Source organism: Brassica napus, chromosome C6, assembly GCF_020379485.1.
Source record: "Brassica napus cultivar Da-Ae chromosome C6, Da-Ae, whole genome shotgun sequence".
Lineage (NCBI taxonomy): Eukaryota > Viridiplantae > Streptophyta > Magnoliopsida > Brassicales > Brassicaceae > Brassica > Brassica napus.
In genome coordinates, this window is record NC_063449.1 from 39,795,691 (window position 1) to 39,823,270 (window position 27,580).

The 27,580-nt window shown below is 35.2% G+C and overlaps 2 protein-coding genes, 1 non-coding gene and 1 pseudogene across 3 annotated transcripts; all 4 read right to left on the bottom strand.

The window, feature by feature from the left end:
- On the bottom strand, positions 1 to 4,536 carry LOC106403575 (annotated as a pseudogene).
- Positions 4,537 to 8,511: 3,975 nt separating this feature from the next.
- On the bottom strand, positions 8,512 to 9,735 carry LOC106406857 (60S ribosomal protein L34-2). Its single transcript, XM_013847596.3, has 4 exons — positions 9,546 to 9,735; positions 9,376 to 9,455; positions 8,877 to 8,986; positions 8,512 to 8,790 (listed from the first exon to the last, which is right to left on the bottom strand). The coding sequence occupies exons 1-4, from the start codon at positions 9,622 to 9,624 to the stop codon at positions 8,697 to 8,699; spliced, it is 363 nt and encodes a 120-aa protein (XP_013703050.1). The 5' UTR covers positions 9,625 to 9,735; the 3' UTR covers positions 8,512 to 8,696.
- LOC125589492 lies at positions 9,109 to 9,197 on the bottom strand. Its single transcript, XR_007325679.1, has one exon. It is a non-coding gene; the product is annotated as a small nucleolar RNA snoR110 (small nucleolar RNA).
- Positions 9,736 to 20,756: 11,021 nt separating the features above from the next.
- LOC106404829 (zinc-finger homeodomain protein 11) lies at positions 20,757 to 21,855 on the bottom strand. The gene has a single exon (XM_013845493.3). The coding sequence runs from the start codon at positions 21,738 to 21,740 to the stop codon at positions 20,970 to 20,972; it is 771 nt and encodes a 256-aa protein (XP_013700947.2). The 5' UTR covers positions 21,741 to 21,855; the 3' UTR covers positions 20,757 to 20,969.
- Between the last annotated feature and the right edge of the window lie 5,725 nt (positions 21,856 to 27,580).

Consider the following 27,580-nt stretch of genomic DNA (forward strand, 5'->3'; position numbering starts at 1 on the left):
ACAAGGTGCTATACAATTCACAGTCACATACACTCCTTTAACGAACACGAGCTAGCTCATGAGTTTGGTTGTTTTCATACTATATATATATCCGTGGATGACTTCTATTTTTTATGTAAAAAAAATAGTTTTCATATTAATCATATTTATCTTTTAAAACTAAAATGTAAAACAAAAATTTTTAAATGTAAAAGAATATTGATATCAATCCTCATATCATATATCTTTAGAATGAAAATGTAAAACAAAATATTTCTAAGACTCTCATGCTGAACACAACTTTTACTTTAAGTGACGTGAAGAAATAGTGAAAAATAGTGACACAAATTTTTATCTTCAAATTAGGCAATTTTTATCTTCAAATTAGGCCGTCCAGCCAAGAAATAGTGAGGAATAAACATGAAGTCCTTGTCAGGAGTTTGGAAGCAGACTTTCTGAATCCTATTCATCTTACTCAATCCAAACGACATGGATCCAGGAGCTTCGTACGGCGAGTAAGTGAGTTGAAAGGAGAACTCCGAGACTCCAGGAGTACAAGGTGCTATGCAGTTCACAGTCACATACAATCCTTGTTCCTCCTCGAAACACTGAACCGCAACCAATGGACCCTCTCTACCTTCCTGAAGAACACAAATCTTATCACAGATGCGCATTCATGCGTCCACGTTATAGCCACACCTGTAACTTTCCCGTGAGTGTTTATCAAAGTAGTGACGGTAGAGATCATTGCACATGCCGACGTAGTTGCAGCCTCGTGCAGGACAGTAGCATAGAGAGGAACTGCATTCCTTCTCATGGACCAACTCTTTGCCGTAAGAGAACTTCTCGGTGCAGCCATGTTTTGCGTTAAGGCATGGGACCGTGACTGCTTCCACAACTCTCTCCATTATTCTTTTTCGGCAAGCACCAATGGGCAAAGTGCAGGAAGGGCATTTGTTCCTCAGGTTAGTACAGCAAGACGAGCAAGCTATGTGTCCATTGTCACACTGAGATTGCAACAAAAAAAAAACGACACTGAGAGATATTTATCATTACCAAAGTTGTAAGAAAAAAGCAGACCAGGTAGGATAAGAAGAAACAATGACCTGAAAGATAGGGTTTGTCAGTGCGTGGCAGCAAACAGGACAGTCGAGAAGATCTAGATCCAACAGCGTCCCCGATAGTACTTCTTCAACGGGTTCTGCTTCAACTTCAACAGACTCTGCTTCATCTTCAACAAGGGAGGAAAGTCGTTGCCCTTTCGTACGGCTTCTGGACGCTTTTCTCAACATGGCTAACATCAATATGACAGATATGTTCAGTAATGAGACTTTGGCTGAAGTATGAGTGATCAAACTAACCTACCTAGTAGTTAGTACCTTGCAGTCTTTCTCTGTTTTTCTTTTTTTGCCAGAGAGGGGCTAGCCCGCTTAAACTTTTTGTACAAACAAAACTTCTCATTTTCTAATGATATTTACATACTTAGCAAAAAAAAAAAAAAAAAAATGACAGATATGTAAAACCCTTATTGCCTTTTGCTCTATTGTCGTCGTGTATATATATATATATATATATATATGTTAATGTAGTTGTTATCCTTAATGAATTTTATAATATTAGATTTAAAAATAATATTATATTTAAAAATAAGATAATTCTTAGATATTGTGTTGTTATCTTGAAATAATATTTTATGATATAAATTTTAAAAATTAAGATATAAAATAATTTATAATTAAATATTTAACCAAGGAAAATATTTGTATAAATATATTTTCAAGAGTATTTCTAATATGTGAGTATTTTTTAAATTTCAAAACAATAGTAAGAATATATTTTTAATGAAAAACTTTGTCATAAATAAATAATTTAATATTAGATTTAAAAAATTTAGAAACATAAATAATAACTTATCAAGTTAATTTTTTTAATTAATAAAATATATATTAATAAATATTTGTAAGAAAACTATGCACGCATATAACACCTACTCCGACATTCTAAGAGCAAGTGCAACGGAAGTCCGACGCTGATCCTTAGCGTGCCACCATATGCTGAGTTGAATAGATTTATATTATAAAAGGCAAATAGTGTAAGGATTTCATCGGATCAGTCCGTCCGTAAGAGGTTCAAGGACTTGATCCTTAAGACAGGTGGCAACGGGTTATTGGGCAGGTGATGTTTTGAGTTTGGTTTAGTCGGCAATTTACGGTTCGTTTTGTTATTTTTTCAATCGATTTGGAGATTTTCGTTTGAAATTAGGGTTTCATTTGATGATGTCTACAAATATCCATAATATTCTCGGCATTCGGGATGATGTTCACGATACCCAGGCACATCATCGATTGAAATATGATTTAATAGAAAATATTTGGAACAAATTTGGTGATTCATAATCATGTTGTATTTTTAAATTTAATCATCTTAAATATTTATAAGCTCTCATGTTGTATCTTTATATTTAATCATCTTTTTATCTAATCATGTTTTATTTAAATCTTACTTTCTAAAATTATATAAAAAAATAAAAATAAAAATAAATAATATTTATATACCTAAGAATTTCGCAATGGGACTCACTATTGGACTCACCATTTCGATTCGGATCCTTAACTATTCAAACAAAAACAAAACAAAAAAAAAATTAATATTTATCTTTCTAAGGACTCCGCAATGGGAATCACCATTGCGGATGCTCAAAGAGCACAAGGTGCTATACAGTTCACAGTCACATACACTCCTTGTTCCTCCTCGAAACAGTGAACTGCAACCAATGGACCATCTATACTTTCCTGAAGAAATAAAATCCTATCACGGATGTTCATGCCTGACAGTAGCATAGAGCAAACGTGAGACTTTCCCTTGAGATCATGTGGCTAGCTTGGTAGTGACCCTTGTACAGGCCGGAGTAGTTGCAGTCTGGTGCAGGACAGTAGCATAGAGCAAAACTACATTTCTTCTCATGGGCCAACTCTTTGCCATAAGAGAAGTAGAGAACTTGTTGGTGCAGCCATGTTTTACGGTTGGGCATGGGACCGTGACTGCTTCCACAACTCTCTCCATTATTCTGGATCGGTCGCTACTAATAGGCAAAGTCCAGGAAAGGAATTTTCTCCTCAGTTTAGCACAGCAAGCAGAGCATGACACAAAAAAAAAAGACACAGTCACTTTTATTATCATTACCAAAGTTGTAACGAGTCTTACTTAATATGTTCACAGGACTCATTTGCTATTCGATCAAAAGGGTTCTTTACGTAACATGATATATATGTACATTGCAGTGATGTTCTGTAATGAAAGATACTTCCTTTACTGACAAGTACGAGGTTAAAAGAAACAAAAAGACCTGAAAGATAGGGTTTGTCAATGCTTGGCAGCAAACACAAACGCTGTTCGTGATCGTACCTTCGTTACACCAACCTCACCGTTCCTTCTTCACCATTCTCGCCACCTTCTGCTTCTTGTACGGTCTCTGCTTCATCTTCAACAAGGGAGGAAAGTGGTTGCCTTTTCGGATGGCTGCTCGACCCTTCTTCAGCGAGGTCGTGCTCGGCGTTCGTATCTCTCACCATGGATATCGAAATGACCTATATGTAAAACCCTATTTCTCTTTTGCGCTCTTTTGTAGTAGAATTGAGCGGTTTTTTCATATTTACGACTTTGCCATTGCGATAAAACAAATTTTCGACCCCAAACATTTTACCTGTGATCAAAAGAAACAAGAAAGAATATTAAATGTTTTAGACCATCAACATTAGCGGTTTATAACAGGTTCGTGGTCTCGAAATCTTAGGCCCGGTGAATTAAAAAAAAAAAAGAAAAATGCGATTATTTTGATGAACCGGGCCTTGCGCATGAACCCATTAAGGGGCGGATTTTGCCACGCGGCGTGCGCTGGTTGGTCAAGCGTTTCCGCGTTGACGAGGAGGAAAGTCGGGCAACGTCGTGTTTCTTTTCATTTTCCCCTTTCTCTGAAAATACTAGGGTTTCGCCGTGAGAGGCGACTTTTCGTGCGACGACGACTCCCGGCGATTTTCTCGACGTAATCAACGAGCTCTTCTATCCACGAGCGTAGGTGAGTATCTTGTAGTTTTACAGCTTTATTGGGTTGATTTTGGGGTGGGAAGCAATTATTCGATTTTGAAAAAAATTTGGGGGTTTCGAGTAAGGGATCTAAATCGATATATGGGTTTCGATAAAGGGTTGTAGATCGTGATTGTGGTTTGTTTTAGAGTTCTTTTTTCTGAGATTTCAAATCCAGTTAGGGTTTTCGAGTAATGTTTATAAATCGAGTGATGGGTTTCGTTTTATGGATTAAATCGAGTGATGGGTTTAGGGTTGTAGATCGTGATTGTGGTTTACGAGTAATTATTTGACAAAATCTTGAATTATTTGACAGATGGATCCAGAAGAAGATAGAAGACATTCAAAGAGGCAACACGAACACATCAACATGTTAAGTTTCGTGGCGGATTCAGAGTACGGTATTCCTAAAAGGTGTCTGTGTGGTGGGAGACTCATTAACGAGGTTCGCTGGAAGGAGGACTACGACACTCTTCCTGGGAAGCGGTTCTTCACCTGCAGAAACTACGAGGTAAAGTCTCCTCTGTTAAACTTCACTTTAAGTTGTATATCATAATATGATCATTCTTTATGTTCTATACTGTAAGTTGTATATCTGATCATTCTTGATGTTGTAACCAAGGCTGATGGGCTCCATTATCGTCAGCCTTGGGTGGTAGGTGTGCAGGAGAAGCTCGAGAGGCTAACTAAACGGGTGGAGGAGGCTGAGCAGGTGATGCTGGGGGTGTCCAATCTTAGTAAACAGATTGAGAGACTTGAGGTTAGTCAAACATTTGTAGCTATTTCATCGCTGTAATTTTTTTTCCTTGTATTTGTATTACAGTTACTAACACAAATGTCCTATACTTTTTCCATGTCCAGGAACAGGTTAATTCACTCAATGAGCAGGTCTATGACCTCACTGTGCAGGTCCATTCCCTCGAGAAGGTCTGCTTCGATTGACAACGAAAGGTTAGAGTCAGCTAAACTATATCTATGGTCATTGTTATCTCTGGATTGAAGTAGACGTAGGACTAGAAGTAGAACAAAAGTATAACAAGAACAAGAAATAGAACTAGACATAAACTAAACTAAACTACAACGAAACTAGTACGAGAACTGGAAGTACAAGTAGATATTATAAAATCCACACATTAATTATCTGTCGGTTGGTTGGTTGGTTGCTGTGATTAATGTTGAATTGTACTTAGGTTGGTACAGATAGTTTAATTTTCTCTCTTTTCAAACGCGATGGGGTCAATGTAAGCAGAGGTGGGGAAGGGTGAATGCAGAGGTCTGCAGGTTTGTGGGTTGCCATGAAACCGCTCTGAAGGAGCAAGCGAGTGGGCAAAGTGAAAATGATGTCATGAAGACTGCGCATAACATCTATTTCAATGACTACAATGTCAAGTTCACGCTTGAACATTGCTGGAGGGAACTTCGGTTTGATCAGAAGTGGAGGTCACACTCTCAGCCGAAGGAGAAAAGGAAGGAAGCTGGTGCGGAGGCGGTGCCTGAGGAGGAAGAGGTTAGGCCTCCTGGTGTTAAGGCTAGCAAAGCTGCTAAACGCAAGAAGCCAAATGAAGCAGCTTATGATCATATACATAGCATCCTAGCTGAGAAAAACACCATTTCCAGACAAAAGATCCTTGATCGTTTGCTAGCCAAAAACATAGACACACTTTCTGATAATGAAGTGGCTCTCAAGAATAAACTCATCTCTAAAATGCTTTGATATCTATTGTGTATGAACTTGTTTGCCTTCACTGAATATTTTATCTTTTGTCTGAGTAGTTGATGTGTATTTCCTTGCTTTGCTTTACTGATTCTGGTATCTTTTCTTTTGCAGGTCACAGGTTGGAGGTGACAGTGTTGCAGGTCACGGGTTGGAAGTTCAGGTTGTTGCAGGTCAATCTTGGTGGTCGTTACTTTTGTTTGTTTGCGGTTTAATCACGGGAAAGTGTAGGTTTTGTTTCTTTCTACACTGCAGGTGACTCATGTACTATGTCTCTCTATGTATTATGCTTTTGTTGTAACTCTGAACTTGATTCACAGATGTACTAAACCAGATCACGGATGTACTATGTTGTAACTCTATGTCTCTCTATATAAACGATGTCTCTACTCTGCTTTATAATCAAAGTTATCTTCCATTTCTTTCTCTTGCTTTTGTTTCTCTTGTCTGTGTTGCTCTTGTTTCTCTTGCTTTTGTTTCTCTTGCTTTTGTTTCTTTTCTCACTACAACACGAACATTCAACAACAAACAACATACAACAAACTACAACAACTACATTCAACTATCATGTTCTTGATCGAGTGAAGTCTGTGACCAACAAACAACAAACTACAACAACTACGTTCAACAACAAACAACATACAAGAAACAGTCATCAAGGTAAGAAAATATGGATTATGATAATTAGAAACAATTATAGTTAAAATAAAATATGGATGAAGTAAAAAAAAATTGTTAAGAAAATATGGATTATGAAAATTAGAAAGAATTATAGTTAAAATAAAATATGGATGAAGTAAAAATAATTATTGTTAAGAAAATATGGATTAGGAAAAAAACATAATTATGACAAGTTTTATAGAATTATGAAAATATTTTTTTTGATTATGAAAAAGTGTATAGATTTTTAGTTACAAATCCCCTTTTGTCATGTTAGGAAGAAAACATCAACAATGTCTTCCTCATCAAGTGATGAAGTTGATGAAGCTATAGAAGAAATGGTCGACCAAGTATTTGATAATTACATCGACTCAATAATTGAGGTTCAAGCCAACAAGCCAAAAAGACGAGTTTATATCGACAGAGATCGGGAACAAGGACACAATCAACTATGAAACGATTATTTCAAGGAAAATCCTACATACCCACCGGAAATGTTTAGGAGGCGTTTTCGAATGAACAAGCCATTGTTCATTCGCATTGTCGAACATATAAGTAAGGAAGTTCCATACTTTCAGCAAAGACGAAATGCTCACGGAAGGAACGGGCTATCTGCACTTCAAAAGTGTACGGCAGCTATACATATGCTGGCATATGGTCAATCGGGAGATACATATGACGAATATCTCCGACTTCGTGACAGTACATCACGTTTGTGTTTGGCAAATTTCACTGATGCAATAATACAATTGTTTGGAGATGAGTATCTACGAAAACCTACTGCTGAGGATCTTCAACGATTACTCGATGTTGGAGAGGTACGGGGATTTCCGGGGATGATAGGCAGCATCGACTGTATGCATTGGGAGTGGAAAAACTGCCCAACGGCTTGGAAAGGTCAGTTCACACGTGGTTCAGGAAAGCCGACAATTGTCTTAGAATTCGTGGCATCACAAGATCTTTGGATATGACACGCATTTTTCGGCTTACCAGGTACCCTCAACGATATCAATATTCATGATCGGTCACCTGTTTTTGATGACATCTTACATGGTCGAGCACCTAAAGTTAAGCTCAAGGTCAACAACCACACTTATCGTATCGCCTACTATCTTACTGACGGAATTTATCCAAACTGGTCAACATTTATCCAATCTATCACACTTCCTCAAGGTCCTAAAGCCGAGAAATTTGCAGAAAAGCAAGAATCCGCCATAAAAGATGTCGAACGGGCTTTTGGAGTATTGCAATCGAGGTTTGAAATTGTTAAAAACCCAGCTCTACAATGGGACAAGGAAAAGATAGGAAAGATAATGAGAACTTGTGTCATATTGCACAATATGATAGTAGAGAACGAACGACACGGATACGCTCAAATTGATACTTCTGAGTTCGAGTCAGGAGAATCAAGCAGAAGTTCGAGGGTGACAAAGAGAGAAAGTATTCATGTCGGTGATATGTTAGGCATGCGCAGCTCGTTTGAAAGCTGATTTAATGGAAAATATATGGCAAAAGTTTGATGATTAAAATGAATAAGCTTTGTATGTTATTGAATTTTTTTATTTATGTAATCTACTCTTAATGTATTGAATAAAAATATTTTAATATTTTATTCATGTATTCTGAATATTTTGAAATTTTTAAAAAATAAAATAAATATTATTATTTTATTCCTATGAACTTCTTTTTGAAGTTCACCAATGCAAAAAACAACAAATACATGTTCATAACTATTCATGGACCCACAAAAAAATATTAAAAAATGTTTATGAACCCTAAGGGGTTCACCAATGTTCATGCTCTTACCACTCCTAAAGAAACAGATATATAAATAATATAATAATTTTTCTTTTCATTTTTATTTCTTATTTTTAAGGGAAAAAAAATATTTTTTGATTAAACTTGGGAAAGTTAACTATCTCTATTTATTTTAAAGATTTTATATTGAAAAAAGATTAAAAGATTTTATTCTTATTTATTAAGAATGTTCTTATAATGGTTACTACTTATTGAGTGATATTCGCAGGAATCACATTTATAACAAAGTAACCAACGCTAAGTGTGGTCAACATATATAAAACGAGAAGACAAGATTTGATAAATGTCGACAGAGTAAAGAGCACAGCGAATAACAAAAGCGTAAAATTTTTGACGAACACATAATGTTTCTCTCAACGTCTGCAACCAGTAACTATTGCTAGGACAGAGTCACACAACAATTAAAATATTTTTTTTTTAAGAAAAGGAGAAAAAAGGATCTCTAGCTCTTGGGAGCAACCTTTTCCTTGGCCTTTTGGAGCTTCAAGACCTTCTTCACAATCTTTTGCTCTTCCACAAGGAAAGCACGGACGATTCTGTTAACACAAGACATGAGTAAGATGTTAGATTTGAAGTTTTGCTATTTGGTCAAATTGTTACAGAAACGAGCTAAAGAATTAACCTCTCCCTAACAGCCAAAGCAGACAAAACACCACCATAAGCACGGTTCACGGTCCTCCTGTTTCTGGATAATCGAGACCTCTTGTACTCAGCAGGCCTCAAGTGAGGGATCTAAAGAAACAAACGATAAATGTGTTAGATTCAGATGAAATTACCAATCACATTCAGATACATCTACACCTAGTAATAACTATTTTAAAAAATGAGACATGTAACCATTTGGAACACGATATCGATTTCTGCCACCAAGTAAAACAGTAATGTCCTTACATACAAAAAAAGGAGAAAACTTTGAAAAGACAAAGGCGGCACTAAATGTAGCTTATGATAAAGTTATGTCCTGGTGTGGGATTCAAACTAACCAGCACAAGACCGTCAATAAGCACAGACCAAAACAACCTAGACAACTACTACATTTGCATTGATCTACACTACACTACAATCAACTCAACCAATTAACTCCAAGAATCGATTTTGAGATCAGATCAGAGAGGACTTACACCCTGGATACGCTTGCCGGTAACGGGGCATTTGGGTCCACTTGCACGCTTCTTAGTGGTCTGGTATGTCAATTTACCACCTGCAACAAAACCAAACATTCAAAGATGTCAATACATTAAAAAACAAAACTCTATAGATCGATGGAGAGTTTGGTTTTTGAGAAACAGACCTGGGGTTTTGACGATCCTGTGCTGGTTGGACTTGGTGGCGTAGCTGTGACGCGAACGGTATACAAGACGCTGAACCATTTCTCCTTTTATCTCCTTTTAGGTCTTTATCCTCCTCGACGACGGAGCAGAGTAGAGGCTGCGCAGCTTATTATATCTATTTAAAGCCTTTCTCCTACTTCTCTTTTGCCCTAGTTCGGACGGTCCAGATCATATCTTAGAACATGACAATCAACGGACCAGATTTGTTTTTTTGGGCTTATTTTTTTGTACAATTTGATATATTATTAATAAGCCCACATATGACTCGGGCTGTCCAGAAATAGTCCATGAATCTTCTTCATGCTTAATCACTTGGCCACTAATTATTCAGATTTAACTTTTTTATTGTTATGAACCAGATTGTGGATGACTCATAACCAAGAGATTATGATTTGTAATCTTCCATTTATCTATGACAGTGTAATCTCCTATATTAGGAACCTCTATGTTATGAATAAAGAGACACTTTTCCATTACTTTTATAACACGTTATCAGCACGAAACTCTAAATCCCTAAGCTAATACCCAAATCAAAAAATCCTAACCCTAGCCGGCGATCCGACGAACCCTAAACCCCGATCGCGTCCTCTTGTTCCCGCATTTGTTCCAGCTCGCATCCCCGACCAGCTTCAGCCCAAGGCGTTCCTGATCCTAGCTCAGACGTTCGCGACCCGAGAGCAGCTCCAGCACGCGACATCTTCCAGGTTCGCGACAGCATCAGACAGCTCGTGTCCGACGATCAAGGCATTCCCAATCAAGCAACAAAGGACGTCTGCGACCCGATAGAAGCGACTCGATCCATTCCAGCTCGCGTCCCGTTAGTGTCCAGCTCGCGGCTCAACTCCTTTGGTGGTCCGATTCAACAATCATCTAAGGTTAAAAGGTAAATCAAAACCTAAAAACCCATAATCGAACATGGATTGATTGATAAAGAATAAAACCCTAAAACCCTAATCTTTATGAATCAAAACCATAGGGTAATAGATCATAAATCCTAATTAAGTAAATCAAAGCTCTAAAATTTTGATACCCCAAACCCTAAATCATGTTCCTACATGATTAAAACCCCAAATCGGTTTTTACAAGTTAAAATCCGATAAACCCTAACCCTATATCAAAAAACCTTAAATAATCTGTATGATAGGTTATATTGATCTGATTTGGATGTCTTTGAGAATTGAGAATCCGTATGCTAGGTTGATAGATTCATGATAAAATCTAATGTCTTGAGGTTTAAGATTGTATGCTAAGTTCGATTAAATTGATTAATTTGATTATATGTTTTTGAGGTTTGATAAATTCGGATACTATATAAATTATTTACACATAGTTTATGCTAAATACCAATCAGCCTTGAAACTGATTCATTGAAATTCATGCTTGAAATCTATATTCTAGTATTGCTAAAATCAGCATTGAAACTGATTCATTGAAATTCATGCTTGAAATCTATATTCTAGTATTGCTAAAATCAGCCTTGAAACTGATTTAGTGATTAATAAATCTTTTTACTAGTCTTGCTAAAATCCATTGATTGTTAAACTCTAATTGCATGATTAATTGAATCCGTTTTTGCTATTCTTGATAAACCATAATATTATGAGCACATAGAAATAGTATTGCTGAGACTTGCTAGAAATTGACTGATTGATTAAATACCTTTAAGATTGATAGTCTCATTGTCCTCACAAGATTGAAATCCAAATTGATTGTTTTTAAGAGTAAGGCCGCATGAAAATTATACCTAAATATTGAGTGATATATGATTTGAGATGTTGAAAATCAACCTTGATTTTGCTGCCCTAAATCTCTCTGGAGATAATTATTTACGGTGGGCATTGGATACAAAGATTATCTTAAAGTCAAAAAGACTTGGTGAATGTATCATAAAAGCCAATAATGCCAATGAGAAAGATTGATACATGGCAATATTAATTATTAGCCATCATCTTATTAAAAGTCTCAAAGATCAGTATCTGACTATAGAGAATCCTCTAGACCTTTGGACAGAGTTAAGAATCGATATATGATCACCAAAGAACGGTGTTATTACCAAAAGCCCTATTTGATTGGAGGAATCCCAGAATCCAGGACTGTATGTGGATGAGTCTATTGCTAGCTGGGCAAAATAATGGATTACTGATGAGAAACAGTGAATTGAGACCTCATGGATTAACCCCATTACATGATACCAATAAGGCCGCAGAAGAAAAAAAAAAGGTAACCACGTCCAGAATGATAGACCACACGGTTATGGCCGTGGAGGGTGGAAAGGACGTGACCATGGCCACTATAACGCATTTGGCCGTGGGACTCACTATGGAAGAGGCCGTGTGTATCAACCCAATTTGAGCCATGGCCAAGGCAACTCATATGGCCGTGGCTCCTATGGAGGCCGTGGACATGGCTGAGGCCGTGGTACATCTTTCAAGCCACAAAACTCGACCAAATCCGTGTGCCATAAATGTGGTATGGATAATCATTGGGCTAAGACATGTAGGACTCCCAAACATTCTTGTGGCCTCTATCAAAAAGAGTCTAAAAGGGAAGAATCCTAAAACCCACTTGGTCTATAAAGATGGTGAAAATAATTTCGAACATGATCAAGATGATCTTATGGAATATGAGACTTATGATTGCCTAAAAGAATCAAGTTGATAATCTGATTTCGACATCAAACTTGTGTGATTGCTTTGCTTGTATGCTTTCTCTGATTTTTATCTCCTTGAATTTATTTCTATTACATTGTCTGCTTAGATTAAATGAATGAATGATTTTTCTATATGAGTACACTGAAAAACGCCAATATAAGTACTAAACCAGGTATCGCCAGTCTGAAAGAAGACTATGGTTAGGCTAATATATTATTGCCTAAGGGTATGCATCTAGAAATCAGTGATGCCTTATATTCACCCAACTCTAAGAGCAAGAGCAGCCTATTGAGTTTTAAAGATATAATAATGAATGATTTCTATATTGAAACAAAGGGCGAATGAAACAAAGAGTTCCTTCAGATATATGTATAAAATCGCCCAAGGCCATAATAAATCCTAAAGACTATACTTGCATTCTCTACTGACCTAGACTATGCATAGATCAGTATGATAGATGCTAAAAGCCTGCGAAAATATACACTTTATGGCATGACCGGATTGGCCATCCTGGTCCAAACATGATGCGAAAATTGATATTCAAAAGACACATATTAAAAGATAATATGAGTTATCCCAAAGAATCTCACGTGTGTAGCATGTACACAAGAGAAACTCATTAGGTCATCACCAGTAAAACGGCTACGAGCCCCTTTTTCATAATAAAGACTATATGTCTAGATAATACTGGTGAATACATGTCTCAAGCGTTTAAATGATTATGGTATGTCCATGGGGGTAAGTGTGGACAATTCTGTGATACATGTCCATACCAAAAACGGCTTGGCCGAAATCTTTTAAAACGCAAATAGTTGATTGATAAACCATAACTTATGAGGTCAAAACTCCCATTCACAGGTTACGCCACACGAAATTTACATGCACCTAAGTTAATACGCATCATGCCATTTAGTGAGCATAGATATCCCCTATCACAATTATTAACGGGTCAAGAGCCAGACATACCCCATCATAAGACATTTGGATGTGCTGTCTATATACTAATTGTTCCACCACAGAGAACTAAGATGAGACCTCAAAAGGAGGATGGGGATATATGTTGGATATGATTCTCCCACAATAATAATGTATTTTGAGCCAACTATGAGTGATTATATTTGAGGCCAGGTCCACAGATTATTTTAAGACCAGAAGGAGAAAAAAATAATAAAGCTGGTAAAAGAATGGTAAAAGAAATAGAATGAAATCAACCATCAATGTCTTGGCAAGATCCTCGGACTAAAGAATGTGAAATAGATGTCCAAAGATTATACATTTACAAAGCTAGCTAATCAAATGCCAGACACATTTGCTGACCCGAAAAAGAATGACTAAGTCATATATAAACCAGCTTGTAAAGCACCAACGAATTTGATGTCCAAGAAGAGACACAGTCAGGTTGCTACAGAGTCTAGACAACGTATGAAACGTGGTAGACCAAATAGGTTCCAAAAGATAAGAATCCTCGGAAACAAAAGAAAGGTGCAGAGAATGATAATCAAAATCCTAATCCGAAGTTACTAAGGAAACCATCCCAAACATGGAGATAAGGCCGGTCGGCTCTAAGGTACATGTACCAAACAATGTAGCTTGGGACGCTAAGCTGCAAAGTATTGAAGGTCCTGATAATAATGAATCTCAATCGATTATATCATGTCTGGAACATAATGGAACCAATAAGGAATGTCGACATAAGATGATTTATTTGCATACAAGGTAGCACTTGAATTTATGAATATAAGCGAGGATCATGAACCCACGTCAATATAAGAGTGCGCACTCGTAGAACAGATTGGATTGAATGGAAACGTGGGGTTAAATAGTTTAAGGAAGAAAATCGTATTTGACCATATGATTAAGACGTCATATGATGTTAAAACCAGTAGATATAAATGGGTCTTGTGAGGAATAGAAATCATGAGATATAAAGCTGATGTTGCACAAGGATTCTCACAAAGACCAGTAATAGATTATGAGGAGACATACTCCCATGTGGTGGATGCAACTACTTTTAGATTTCTCATAAGTCTGGCTATATAAGAGAAAAAAATTAGACTTGCAGCAAGTTGATGTAGTGACTGCATATTTATATGGTCCACTGGATAATGAAAGTACTATAGGGTATTGAGCTGAAAGTACAATAAGTTTTCGAGAACAATATTAATAATCATCAAAGTATATGATCTGAATATCCTAGGAACCTCTGGATACAATTTCCCAAACAGTTGAATATCTCAAGAAAGAGTTTGAGATGAAAGATCTTGGAAAAAAAAATTTTGTTTGGGATTACAGCTTGAGTACATTAACAATAAAATTCTTGTGCATCAAATAGTATATACAGAAAAGGGTACTCAAGAGATTTAATATGGATCAGTCTCACCCATTATCTAGTACATGGACGTGAGATCACTTGTTTTGGACACTGATCCATTCAGTCCAAAGGTGGACGATAAAGAAGTCCATTTAGTCCTGAGATGGACGATGAAGAAGCCTTTGATTTTGGTTTATTTTATACTAACCAGCCCAAAGAGGGGATATTTGGTTTTGTTGATTTGTTTTCACACATGTTATGTTTTACACATGGTGGTACACGCATATCACAACAACATCATCCAAGATTTCGTGTGTGTGTATTTGAGGTCGACGACTCAATATGTTCGATCAGATTGTGGCATGGCCGATGGTAAAGAAGAACCAACTATCATGTTCGAGGACGAAGCATATTCTGCCCAAGATCTTCATCACCCACGGATTGCAGAAAATTGGAGAGGTCCAATGGACCTTCAGTAATGTCCAAATCAGGGGGAGTAATGTGTGCTGTACTCTTTTTCCTTCACCATGGTTTTGTCCCAATTGGGTTTTCCTGGTAAGGTTTTAATGAGGCAACATTAAAGCACATTACAAGCTCTAAATGGTTAAGGCATCCAAGGGCAAGTGTTATGAACCAGATTGTGGATGACTCATAACCAAAAGATTATGATTTGTAATCTTTTCATTTATCTATGACGGTGTAATCTCCTATATAAGGAACCTCTATGTTATGAACAAAGAGAGACTTTTCCATTACTTTTATAACATTGATTATTAGATTTCCACTTAGATTTTTGGTTTTCGTTTTGACTGTCCCACCTAAAATTAGGAATGTCAAACAGGTTGATCCGTCCCGTCCTGTCCCGTACCGCAGCGGGCTGCGGTCCTTAAAATGGCTGACCAAACCCGTACCGCAAAACATGTAGGCCTTTACGGATCGGCCCGCAAGACATAGAATTACAAACGAACATATGGCTCCTGAACGCTTCAAGATATGATTCAAGGCGCTTTATCAGTTTCATGACGAGTGAGTTTAGTCGATGATTGAATTGGATAAGGCAATACACTTGTTAGTTGAAGATTTTAGTTGGATCAAAACACAAGTTTATTTAATTTTGTTTGACTCCAAACATTTTAAAAATAAACAATACTTTTGTTGCTCAATCCAAATATTATAACTCATAAGTTCATAACAAATGCTTTAGTTTTCTGAATCCAAAATTATATAAAACCAACACCAAATCAAAGATGCTAATCCCAAAATAAATAAAAAGAAAACACCAATCACACTTCTTATTCTTCATCTTTATCACCAACAAGCGATAAAAAGATAGAAATTTCTCTTCTTCACCATCAACTTCATCTTCTGCAAATAAGAATAATAGAAGTAAGTTAAAGATATATTGAAACCTAAAACTCCAAAATGTATGATAGTGTGAACAAATACATATAGGCAAAACTATGAAGAACCCATTGCGGGAACTAGATCTTCTTCTTCGGTGGAAAGTGAGTTTTCAAACATCTTATGATGACTCGAAGAAGCTCCACAAGTGCAGATCGAAGGCGCTTGGGAGACCGGAAACATCGTCGACCCTGAAACCACCATCACCGGAGCTACACAACGTCGAATCGCCTTCTCTCTCTCAATGTTTTAGGCGAAAGCAGAAATGGGGACTTAGGGTTGCGGGCCTTTAAAATCCTGCAGGTTAAGTCCATCCCGCTTTCGACCCGTCCCATTTTCGATCCGTCCCGCTTTCGACCCGTCCCGCTTTGAACCCGTCCTGCTTTGAACTTGTCTCGCGAGGCCCGCAATTTTGCGGACTTACCAAATGGAGGTCCAATCCTGCCCCGCAGCAAGCCTTCACGGGCCAGGCCTTGATTGCTATCCCTACCTAAAATACGTAAGAAAGACGCTTGTTGATAACATTACCATCCTACACATAAGGCTATAATACACAAATAACAGGGTGAACATCGCTTTATTTGTAACCAAAATATTAGAGGTCGAGATCATTTCTCACCACGGTGAGAACTCTCTTACCCACTAGTTATCTACTTAGGTCTTTTATACTACTTCTCACGACCTGTAATACCTTCTTTTCGTTGTAAGAACTTTGTCATTGTAGTTATGAACTCGTTCTGATTCCGTAGCATGAACTGCCTGAAAAGACCCACAAATTGCTCTGCTTGAATATGGAAGAATTGACATAAATATATTTGAAGCATTGTGCTGAAACTATGTACACAGTTCTAATTGCAAAATGTTTTAATACTGGAAATCTGTTCTTGATTCTTTTCTACACATAAATGATCTAGGTTTATATATATGCAACATACAAAATAGTGGATATATTATCCTCTAAGCTACTGAATATACGTCGCAATTAAAAAGAATCATATTTTATATCTATCTAATCTATTAAAAGAAGAGTACAAATTTGAATTAACCCTGACTTTTCTCAAAAATTTACAAGCTAATGCCACTGCAATTAAATTTAACTAAAAGTTATTGGAAAATATTTGAAATATCATATACGATTTTCCTAATTAATTAAAAACCAGAATTTCCTAAAACTAACAAACGACACTAACTAAACCTAACTTCCCCTATTAATGCTCATATCTCACCATATATACTCATGTTGGACAATTTAGAAATTTATTGATTAGCTTAAAAGACAAACATCAAAACAAATTAATACATGCTTCAAATCGTATGTTGATATTACTTATCCCCTATATATTATTTGTGAAACATTACAACTTCTTTTTGTAACCACATGTCATCACTAGGATGATTCTTAGAATTATTAGAGAAATAGATTGGTCCATCTAATTATATAATAAGTTTTTTATTAAACTAACCATAAATTCATTATTAATGTCATTTATTATTTCCTTAAATAAAGATTACGGAATTACCTAATTTGGGTAAAGTATATATGACAATTAATGATTTTGAATAATAAAGATCTGATAAAAAAATGTATCTTCTATCAAATTTGTTTAATTTAAAACTACTAAAATAATTTTTTTAAAAAAACAATAACCATATTATAAAAATTTAGATTTTTCTGTATATTTTATATTTTTAATTTTAAAAAATGACTATAAATTATTAAAACTGTTAAAAGTCTCACATTCAAATTTTGCGATCCATGGTTTAAAATTTTTGTTATGACAAAATACAAATGATTACAAAATCATATAAATAAAAGTCTAATTTAATTAATCATTAAGATTTAATATATATATATATATATATATATATGTATATATATCATTCTAAATTAAACTATAAACCATATTGAATAAATAAATATTTTAGTTTCAAAATTTACTTTGAATAATTTTTTTTGATAAAAGTTTTGAACTAACATTGACAATTTTTTTTAAATTATCAATTACTAAAATTATTAATCCCACAATAAAAATTTTGTTATCAGTAATTTAAAGTTTTTGCTATTAAAAATACACATGATAAAAAAAACATATGAGTAGAAAGCATCATTTAAAAAAAATAGACATTAATATTAAAAATATACTATGTATGTTAATATCATTTAAATTTAATTACATATCCTATCAATTTTTTTAAAAAAATTTTTGGATTAATAAAATTGATTTATACGTTCGCACCAATTTAATTATATATGTAATAGTTAATGACTTTTAATTATTCAATATATATTTATTATTTCATAATATGTAAGAACATATAATACATAAAATAATTTTTATATATAATGTTTATCCTGTGCAAGGCGCGAGTCTTAATCTAGTAGTTAATATATGCCTATAATATTCTCAACTATTGATGTTATTATTAATATACAACTATATGATATGCATAATATAGTCAATATATAAATATGAACGTTTTCATTTTAGTATTGATATTAGACATCTATCAAAAAATACAATAGCATGTTTTGATAGTCATATTAATAGAGAAACATCACTAAAAAGTGTTGAAAGCAGATATTACATATATATTTTGAAACTGTAGAAAAATTAATATAGATAGTGTACTTTCAAAAGATTTGATTCCACACTAGATAATATTTGACGGAAAATATGAGAAAATTATAAAGTTAATGATTATCAATTATTCTAATAATATTCTATATTCTACCACGTAAAATGAATTTGAAATTAAAACTTATCAATTATTCTGAAAATTCTATATTCTATATTACTTTATTGACCATACATACACATATGACCCATATATAAATATAACATAATACAAATTGTATATTAAGTGTATTCAAATAAAATTTAAAAATGAGTTACAAATATAAAATGGTTACAGAGACCAATCAATATATTAAATCCGCATATTTATTTGTTTGCAAAAAAAAAAACAAATCGAATTCGAATTTTATAAATTAGGTGTTTCATAAGTAAAAAATATTACACCGCCAAAAATTTTTATATTGAGAGACAATTATATAAAAATGTATAATATTATTGAAAATTGTTTCAATATAGTAAATAAAAATCAGAGTATAATATAAAATACATCATGAAATACATCATGAAATACAAATTTAAAATAGTAATAACCATAATATAATATAAAATTTATAGACTATAAAATAATATATTTACAAAGAATCAAATCCCGCGCTTTAAGTGCGGATCAAAATCTAGTAATAATTATAATCTAAGCTAATGTCATATTTTTAATATTGTCTTGGGCTTCCCAAATAATAAAGCACGACCGAGTTGCTTCAATACAAATAAGAAATATAATTTTATAACTTGAGTAACTAAAATAGTACACAAGATACTCAATCAATGATTTTAATTCAGTTATCAATATTCTCAATCCATAAAATTTCAAGATTTTAAAATACTTAAGTTGGTGACTTTTAAAATTTCTATAATATATCTTGAATTTTAATTTATATCATTTATTTATGAAACTCCACAACACATTTTTTGAAATAAATCTAGAATATAAAAAGTTTCAAATATTTGAAAACTGAATAACTCTAGATTTAAAAAACTAAAATTAAATCATTCATTGAATAATACCAATTTTAATCAAAATTTTAAATAACAACAGAGTTTAATTAGAATTTAGAATCATCACTCAAACAAAAATTATGTTTATATAAACACATGAACGAATAACATCCTTTAAATCATTCTTAGTAGTTGGTAAAACTCTTAATAAAATTCTTAGAGAGCCGGTTATGTCAAATAAAATATTGATTGATTTGGCCATCTTATATTTGTTTTAGTTTGCCAAATAAAATGTTAATTTTGTCTATTTCAAAGGATAATTAGTTAGTACCTTTAATAAGTCGGTTTATGGTTCACAATTTGAAAACTGACTCTGGATATGGGTTAAGTCCATCTTCATTCGTTACTTGTAATATTACCCAAACGACGATATGCTTGCGTTGCGTACCACATCCGTATTCAACAATGACTATTTCCCACTATTTAATCACTGCATCTTATATTATCCGCGAATATGCATTGTCACGAAAATACTATAGACTAAATATCATTACAAATACATGCAGTGACTCACCTAAAAATACGCATCGGCCTGTCTGGCAACGATCGTACTGGACTGTCTTAATTTCTTCAGACTCAGCTTCGTCCTTACGCGTGAATACTTTGTCCGTGGCGTTGAGCACATACTTGTTATACGCATATTCACTCTGATTCGTAAATACATACAAAACTGTTAATCTAAAAGAAAGGAAACACATAACAAAAATTTAATAAAATTAGTAAAATAAACTATAATATCATTGGATAAGGGGATCAGTGGCACGGTCAGAGCCAGACATTTGTATGGAGATAGATATTATAATAATCGTAACGTTTGTATTATTCTTAATTAGGATAAGTAAGCGAGATTCCTGTTGCCCGAAGCTTATCCTTAAATGGAAAGGCAAGATAAGCACGCATTTTTAAAACTTTATAATATACTAATAACTCAACAAATGTGCCGCCCAGATGACCTAATTATATTCGGCCACGCCATAGTTTGTTGCCATTTAACAACCACGTCGTATCTCATAATTAAGCAAACTCTTCTTACTTTTTCTTAAAAGCTCAGGAGATTATTTCCAAGAGAAGATAACATTGAATAATAATGGCGCAAGTTTTTTCCAATATACAAAACAAATAAACGAATCTTTTGATTTCCTCGATCATTACTGGAGGAGATTTATGCACATACTATAATTAGAATGGTTTGCATTTTCAGTTTAACCTTATTTCCTTTCATTACAAAACCCATTATGATCTCTGAACATCTCTGTCATACAACTTCAATAACATTTAAAACTGCATATATCTCGATGACGATTACACGTTAGAACTTACTATTATAAGATTTAAACGGTTAATGCTCATAACTTTAATATTCCCCGAATTTAAGTATGGTAATTAGCGTCAAGAAGACGATGACCCACCAACGTTGTCTCCATCTTCACCACCATTATTACTGCTCTGAGTGTTCAGACAAAGACGAGGATGATCCTCCATAGACAAGGTCTCTCTGTTCTTCCCGTTGAGAAGTGAATACTTATTATTATGCATCCACACTTTAAGAACTCCTCTCTCGATCCCATTCTCGCTACAGAACTCTCTCACCGACTTCTCATCACAGCCGTTGATCTTCCACCCCGCTTTCTCGGCGAAGGCTCTCATCTTAATCTTCTGCTCCGCCGTGAACTTGGTCCTCGTCCGCTTCCTCATTCCTCCTTTTGAGCTGTTCTCCGATCTTACCGCCGTCGGATCTTGATCTGCCGGTCCAGGGAAACCGGAGCTGAGAGAGAGAAGCATGTGATGTGGAGCTGAAGTGTAGTAAGAGCAAGGAACAGGGGAAGCCACGTGGTGAAGCGACTGAGACGGTGGAGATTCTGTTCCGGAGGGAGAGGAAGTGGGATGCGAAGGGAGAAAGTTGAGATGGTCGGAAGGGTCACGGCGGTGGAAATTACGGTGGCAGCCACAAGCGGCGCAGCGGAGAGAGGAAGGGTCGGTGGGAGTTGCGGTAGGGGTTGGCATGAACTCGCCGCAGCCGTCGAGCGCGTGGCCGCCGAGGTTAGCCGCGTGGTTTTTCAGACACTCTTTGTAACAGACACCCATTTCTCCGGCTATGGTTAGTTCTCCGGCGACGGGAGAGTTTGTTAATGTTTGTTTGTGTTTTGAAGACAAATCCATAGCTTTACTTTACTTCTCTCTTTATAGTGTGTTAACTCTCATCTGATCAATGTAGTTTAAAGAGGAGATTAGGTTTTGTGGGATTTATTTTATTTTATTTTTCTAATTTTAAATTGAAAATTAAGTAAGTGCATGTGACTATGATGTAATTATATCGGTAAAGAACATGGCAGTGATGAAATATAATTAGGTCTTTTAAAATGTAATAAGTGCTTACCTACAAAGGTCCAAAACACACACAGTAAAATAATGCACACATTTTACTGTATATCAAATGAAAAGCTACAATACATAGTATATTATTGAATATTTTATCACTTGATGTATATTCATACGTTATAGACTATATAATATAATAAAATAATGGGTCGTATCACAAGCTTTTCTTCAATGATTTTACAAGACATTTTGTAAGTTATGGGTTTTCACTTTTTCACCAGTGGGTAACTTGTTGGTGGAGATGAAGAAATTGGTAAAGCTACTAGTTTTCTTCTTATCGTTGCTCGAAAAAAATGTTTTCTTTTTATCAATAATAGTATATATTATATTCGACGGAGAGGGAAGGACTTAGTCCAAAGCGTATACGTGGCCAATGCCCATTACATGCATCGTACTAGAGGACAATTCCAGCTGCCCTGCAATTTTATTTTTAAAGTTCACGCCAGAGACCCATATTTTAGTAAATTTCTCTGTCTCAGGCCTACATTTCTATCTGCTTCGTTTTAACCTTTTCTAGCTTGTTTTGTTTTTGGTTGTCAACGGTCATAAAATGAATAGCGACCATTTTCTTATGTACGTTTTGCATTTTTGTTTATATAATGCCAATTATTACTTTAGATGGCAACTTTCCAATTAATCGATTAATCGACATTAATTATTAAGTGTTCTGTGGTTTCTTCTAATGTAGGTAATTACGTGTTCAACGTTAGTATTTGACTTGCGACAATGTGCTACATGTCCTTTAGTAGAAATTAGAAACATCCCTGAGCTAGATACTTGTTTTGAATGAAGACTTCATAGTTGGCAATAGTGGAGCACATAAGAGTTTGCCGTGACAATTGCCAAACTCCATTTTGTAATTTAAATTATACAAATTTGTCTAATTTCCTTAACCACTACCTTAAAGACGCTTATCTCTTGACCGACCTCTTCTTCACACATCTTGTCATTACTGTGGCGCCGCAATGTGGTCTTCCTCCCTTGCATTTTTCTTAAGTTAAACTTTCGGTCACCACTATGTTTGGATGCCATTCTCTTCTAATCACCAACAATAATTACTTTCTAAATTTTTGTTCTGTTATCCAATTATATTAAGTTTTTTAAGCACCATATTCCGCATCCAATAATATATTTATATATTCTATCAGTTATAAAACCTCTCGCAGAATTAATATGTATATCGCTTCAGTAGTGTATTGTTTAATTAAAGATTTTCTACAAAAAAAATCCTCCAAAAAAATGATTTATTTTGCAGATTAAACCGCAAACTTAAAGTCCATGGGTCAAACCACGAAGTGTCAGTCAACTAGCAATATAGTCTTTAATTGTATATAAGCGTATAAGAATGTGTATATTTTTTAACTGAAATCAAAACGATCTCGTTTTGAGCAAGTTCTATTTTTTTTTGTAAAAAGTGCATGATTTGAGCATCAAACTGAGCTCCCTACCTTTAAGCCAACGGTAACCATACCATTTATACTACTGTGTTCCTTTGGTTTTGCATCCAACTTTTTTTTTTTTGGAACACAACTTTCATTAATACTTAAACAATTGGACTACATTTTGAAGAAGAGATAATCCTAGCTCTACGAGCATTACAATAAGGCAATACAGCATAAAAGATAGATGTAGAGAAACCTTTAGGATAAAAAGACAGCGAATTCTGAGTAAAACTCGAATGCGTCAAAACAAGGTTCACGGCAAAGCCGGAATAGAACATAGTCACACTGAATCGTGACGTTAAAAGCAGCCAATTCACACCTCGGAATATCGCCGAAACAAAATCCGTTGTATCTTCAGACCCCGTACGGATCGCTCCACAAGATAACAAAACGGTTAGGAACTTTGACAACTTCAACTGCTTCAAAGCAGGAAAAGCAGCACTTCTCAAGGGGAAGGCCTCTGGTGATGATGATCCTCGATCTTTGGAAGAGGAGGTTGATGATAATGGTAACGGTGAATCCACCGACAAACACAAGGTGAAAAATCTCTTCAATGCAGAAAAATATGGCTTTGTGTGCACAGTAGTTTGGATCAAAGCCTCAGTGAACCCACCGAAAATCATTGATGAACTGTTAATTGGATCCAAACCCATAAAATAAATTATGGGCCAAGCCCTCTCACTGGACTTGATAATCTGAGAGTTTATAATCCAAGAGGAAAGAAGTGGGCTGACCGTTTTTGTAAACAGCATGGGCCAGACCCAAATAGGAGAAAGGGTAGGGCTGATGTCAGCGTATCCAACTCTGAGCATGATGGTCGGGAGGCAGCATGCGGCGGATCTGAGATACCGTACTTCGTCGCTGGAAAGAGAGGCGGTGGGGCGAGATGGAGAGGAGACTGTGAAGATCGAAAGGTTGGAGGTTGTGAAGCCGCCAAGGAGTGAAACGGAGTCCCGTTTATAAAACAAAGTTGATATGCTGCGGCAGCTTGAAGTTCTTGTTGCGACTGAGAAATGAGCTTTGACAGAGGTGAAGTACAATGGCGTTGAAGTACAGCAACAGCCTAGGATGGCGGATCTGAAGTGCGAAGAAAGGGACCACTCCGACTGGCGGACATGGTGCGGCAGGGTGATGATTGAGCATGCTTTCCGGGAACCCCCAGTTAAGAGAACCATTACAGTGGACTCTCCACAGATAGCTAAGACGCCAGTTGACTTCTTAGCGGGCAGTAAAGCCAGATCTAGAATGTGAAGATTGAAACCGACGACAATAGATGTAGAAAGTAGCCAGAGACCAAAAGAAGGCAAAAGGAGAGAGCAGTAGGGGTGACGCCGGCGAGCTCTTGCTCCGCCGGCAACGGAAAAACGTAAGCTTTTGAGCTTTTTGATTTCCGTGCCCGAGAGAGTTTCTGAAGCACTAATGTTCTTAATCTCACCTTGTTCTGGTTTTGCATCCAACACATTCATTTTTATATGCTAAATTTATTTATTTTTCTTCCTTTTCTCCTTGCTCTGCACAATACAAACATTAAACCTCTCTGAAACACAGTTACAAAACAATGAACATTTAAGAAACATGAACTAAAATTCGCTTGGGGAGCACATATCAGACACTCCATTAACGGCTGTCGTCTTGTGTCGGAAAGAGTGCAGAGCAAGGAGGAGAAGGAAGAAAAAAATCAATTTAGTAAATAAAAATGAATGTGTTTGATAGATAACAAAAGAAAAGCGATACCATTAACGGTACGGTCTCGGTTGGTTTAGCTAGAGAGCAGGGTTCGTTGCTCCGCTTACGCAATTTTTACAACAATATAAAAGATTTGTGGGTTTTCAAATTCGCGGTTTAATATCCAAAAGAAAAAAAATCATTTTTTTTTGAAGAAAACGCTTTAATTAACTTCTTCTTACGGGTATAACAATGAAGTTTGCGCTAAACTTGAAAATGGGTGAAACCATGGTTCTCTATAACCATAACTTCTTCTATGAATCATTGGTTTCTACCTTTCTATTGGCAGAGCATCAACAGACCACCTCTCCTCCCAGCTCACTCCTAACCTTAGCCACTTCAAACTACCAATTTGTTTGATAAAAAAAAAACTACCAATTTATGGTTATACTTTTGTTGGGTCGAGTTAAATTTACGAGTATATATACGTAAATGATGTAACATTTATAAAATACTTGTTTCAATGGAATATATGCATAAATGTTTTGTTACAATTTTATATTTATTACTCAACAAAAATGTGGACATTTACAAGTACTGGAGTCTGGAGAAGGAGAAAAAATAAACAATAAATAATAGCCTAATCAAGCCAAGAAACAATCAGCCGTATATATACATTTTAAAACAGCCAACTGCGAACCACCGTCCAAGAAGACTTCCGAGTGGATGATGCGCTTTGTATTCCAGAGCGTCGATCCTATGTTGAATAACTTTGTCAATGCTATGAATGAGATGTTTGTGGCGTTGTCCAGCTAAAATCGTGTCCAAGAGAGATCTTTTCTCTGTATTTATGATATGATGATATGTTATTGTTTGAAAGACGAGTCAGAGTAAAATGTAGTCCATTTTACCGAGACTTGTATTAATAAGATGTTGGAATTCGTTTTTGAAAAGTGGTAAGGACCATTTTTCCGATGAGTTTTTCGACGGAAACGTCTGTCGGAAAGACCAAAATTTGGACACAATGTAATCGTTACCGTGAACACTATGAATTAGTGTATTTACTTGTCAAAGTCAGAGTTGTGTTGAATGAGAAATAAATGTCCAAAATGAGTGACATGTAAAGCTTATAAAGTTTTAAATTTGGCTAAGTATAAAATATTTAGCAAATCACTTTAGATATTTGGGTTTGAATTTGAAATTGATTTTGTTAATTGGACAATATATCAATTAACTTAACCTTTCAAATTTTATTTATGATGATCTTTTATGTTTTATTGGAACATAGAAATGCAAACAAATAAGAAGTATATTTGGCTTTAATTTGGCCACTAACGTGAGTAATGGAGAATCAATTCTCATTATTCCATTAGTTTACTCCATGATCACATAACGTCCGTTTTGACTTTTATATAACAATACGTGAAAGGTGAAACTCATTGATAGACGACACATTGGAAAGAAAATCATAGTTTAACAATTCCTCACATTATTTTTTTCCTCTTTCTCTTTGATTTTTTTTTTGAATCTGAGAATATACACAAAACTAATTTCATCAAGTTTCTGATAGAGTGACGCAGATCAGAAATTTTTTTGCAGTTGTATCCTGAAACTCATTACGTTATCGAACCGTTGCATTAGGAGACATATTTGAGTTAAAGAATGAGTTAATATCTCGAAGCTGCAATTGTATCATCATTTTTTAATCTGTATAATTTTATCAATTTTAATCTTTACAATATTCATTTTTCTGTAGTTTATATAATACGGTTCTATCATAAGAATCTAAAGCGTATCAACTCAATCTTGATCTGCAGATAAACCAATTAAAAAAAGCTATGTCAGTCTATGTCTAAATGGTTCAAATATAAGGGCAAGCGAAAGTATTTTGCAAAAACAGCACTATGTAATGACTCTCCCCTGCATCTTTGAAGTTTAAAATAAGTTTGGTGTTCAAAATATAAAAGGACAAGCGAAAATGTGATATCTCGCTTTATCTCGCTCTCCACAAAACGTAGCTATGCTCCATTCTCCATTTCCTCATATCACTCCCCACGTATAATTTGTTTTCATATCATATGTATGATTAGCCCGATCAGCAACTATTTCCATTGATGAACCACACATAAAATTAGTTCACGCGATTTTATCAATTTCATATTTTCCAACTAATGAGGTTTTGGTATTGGTGTCTAAATCTCAACCCCAAAAAGAAAAACTAAATCGGCCCATGAAACACTATCACCATTCATTTTAAAGTCACAAAAAGAAACATTTTCATAAACTCCTATAATATTTCATGGTCTATCTAAATGAAATGTTCAAGAACACGCTTGGCAACAATCGCAACCGTATCCACAACTAAAACCTCATACAATCTCATACATCATGATTTTCCAATACCGGGATCTCATAACTCTCCTGTAACAAAAGCTCAAAAACTAACCAATCAAATAATTATTTACATATTTTAAATACATCACAGATAATGAATTCCATCATTTAACGACGGCA

Bases quoted from the DNA above. Each gene is read 5' to 3' on its own strand.
- LOC106406857 (XM_013847596.3), bottom strand. From the start codon at position 9,624: ATGGTTCAGCGTCTTGTATACCGTTCGCGTCACAGCTACGCCACCAAG. The intron at 9,456-9,545 runs GTCTGTTTCTCA...GTTTTGTTGCAG, and splicing joins CAGGATCGTCAAAACCCCAG to GTGGTAAATTGACATACCAG. The intron at 8,791-8,876 runs GTTAATTCTTTA...TTGTGTTAACAG, and splicing joins GCTTTGGCTGTTAGGGAGAG to AATCGTCCGTGCTTTCCTTG.
- LOC106404829 (XM_013845493.3), bottom strand. From the start codon at position 21,740: ATGGATTTGTCTTCAAAACACAAACAAACATTAACAAACTCTCCCGTC.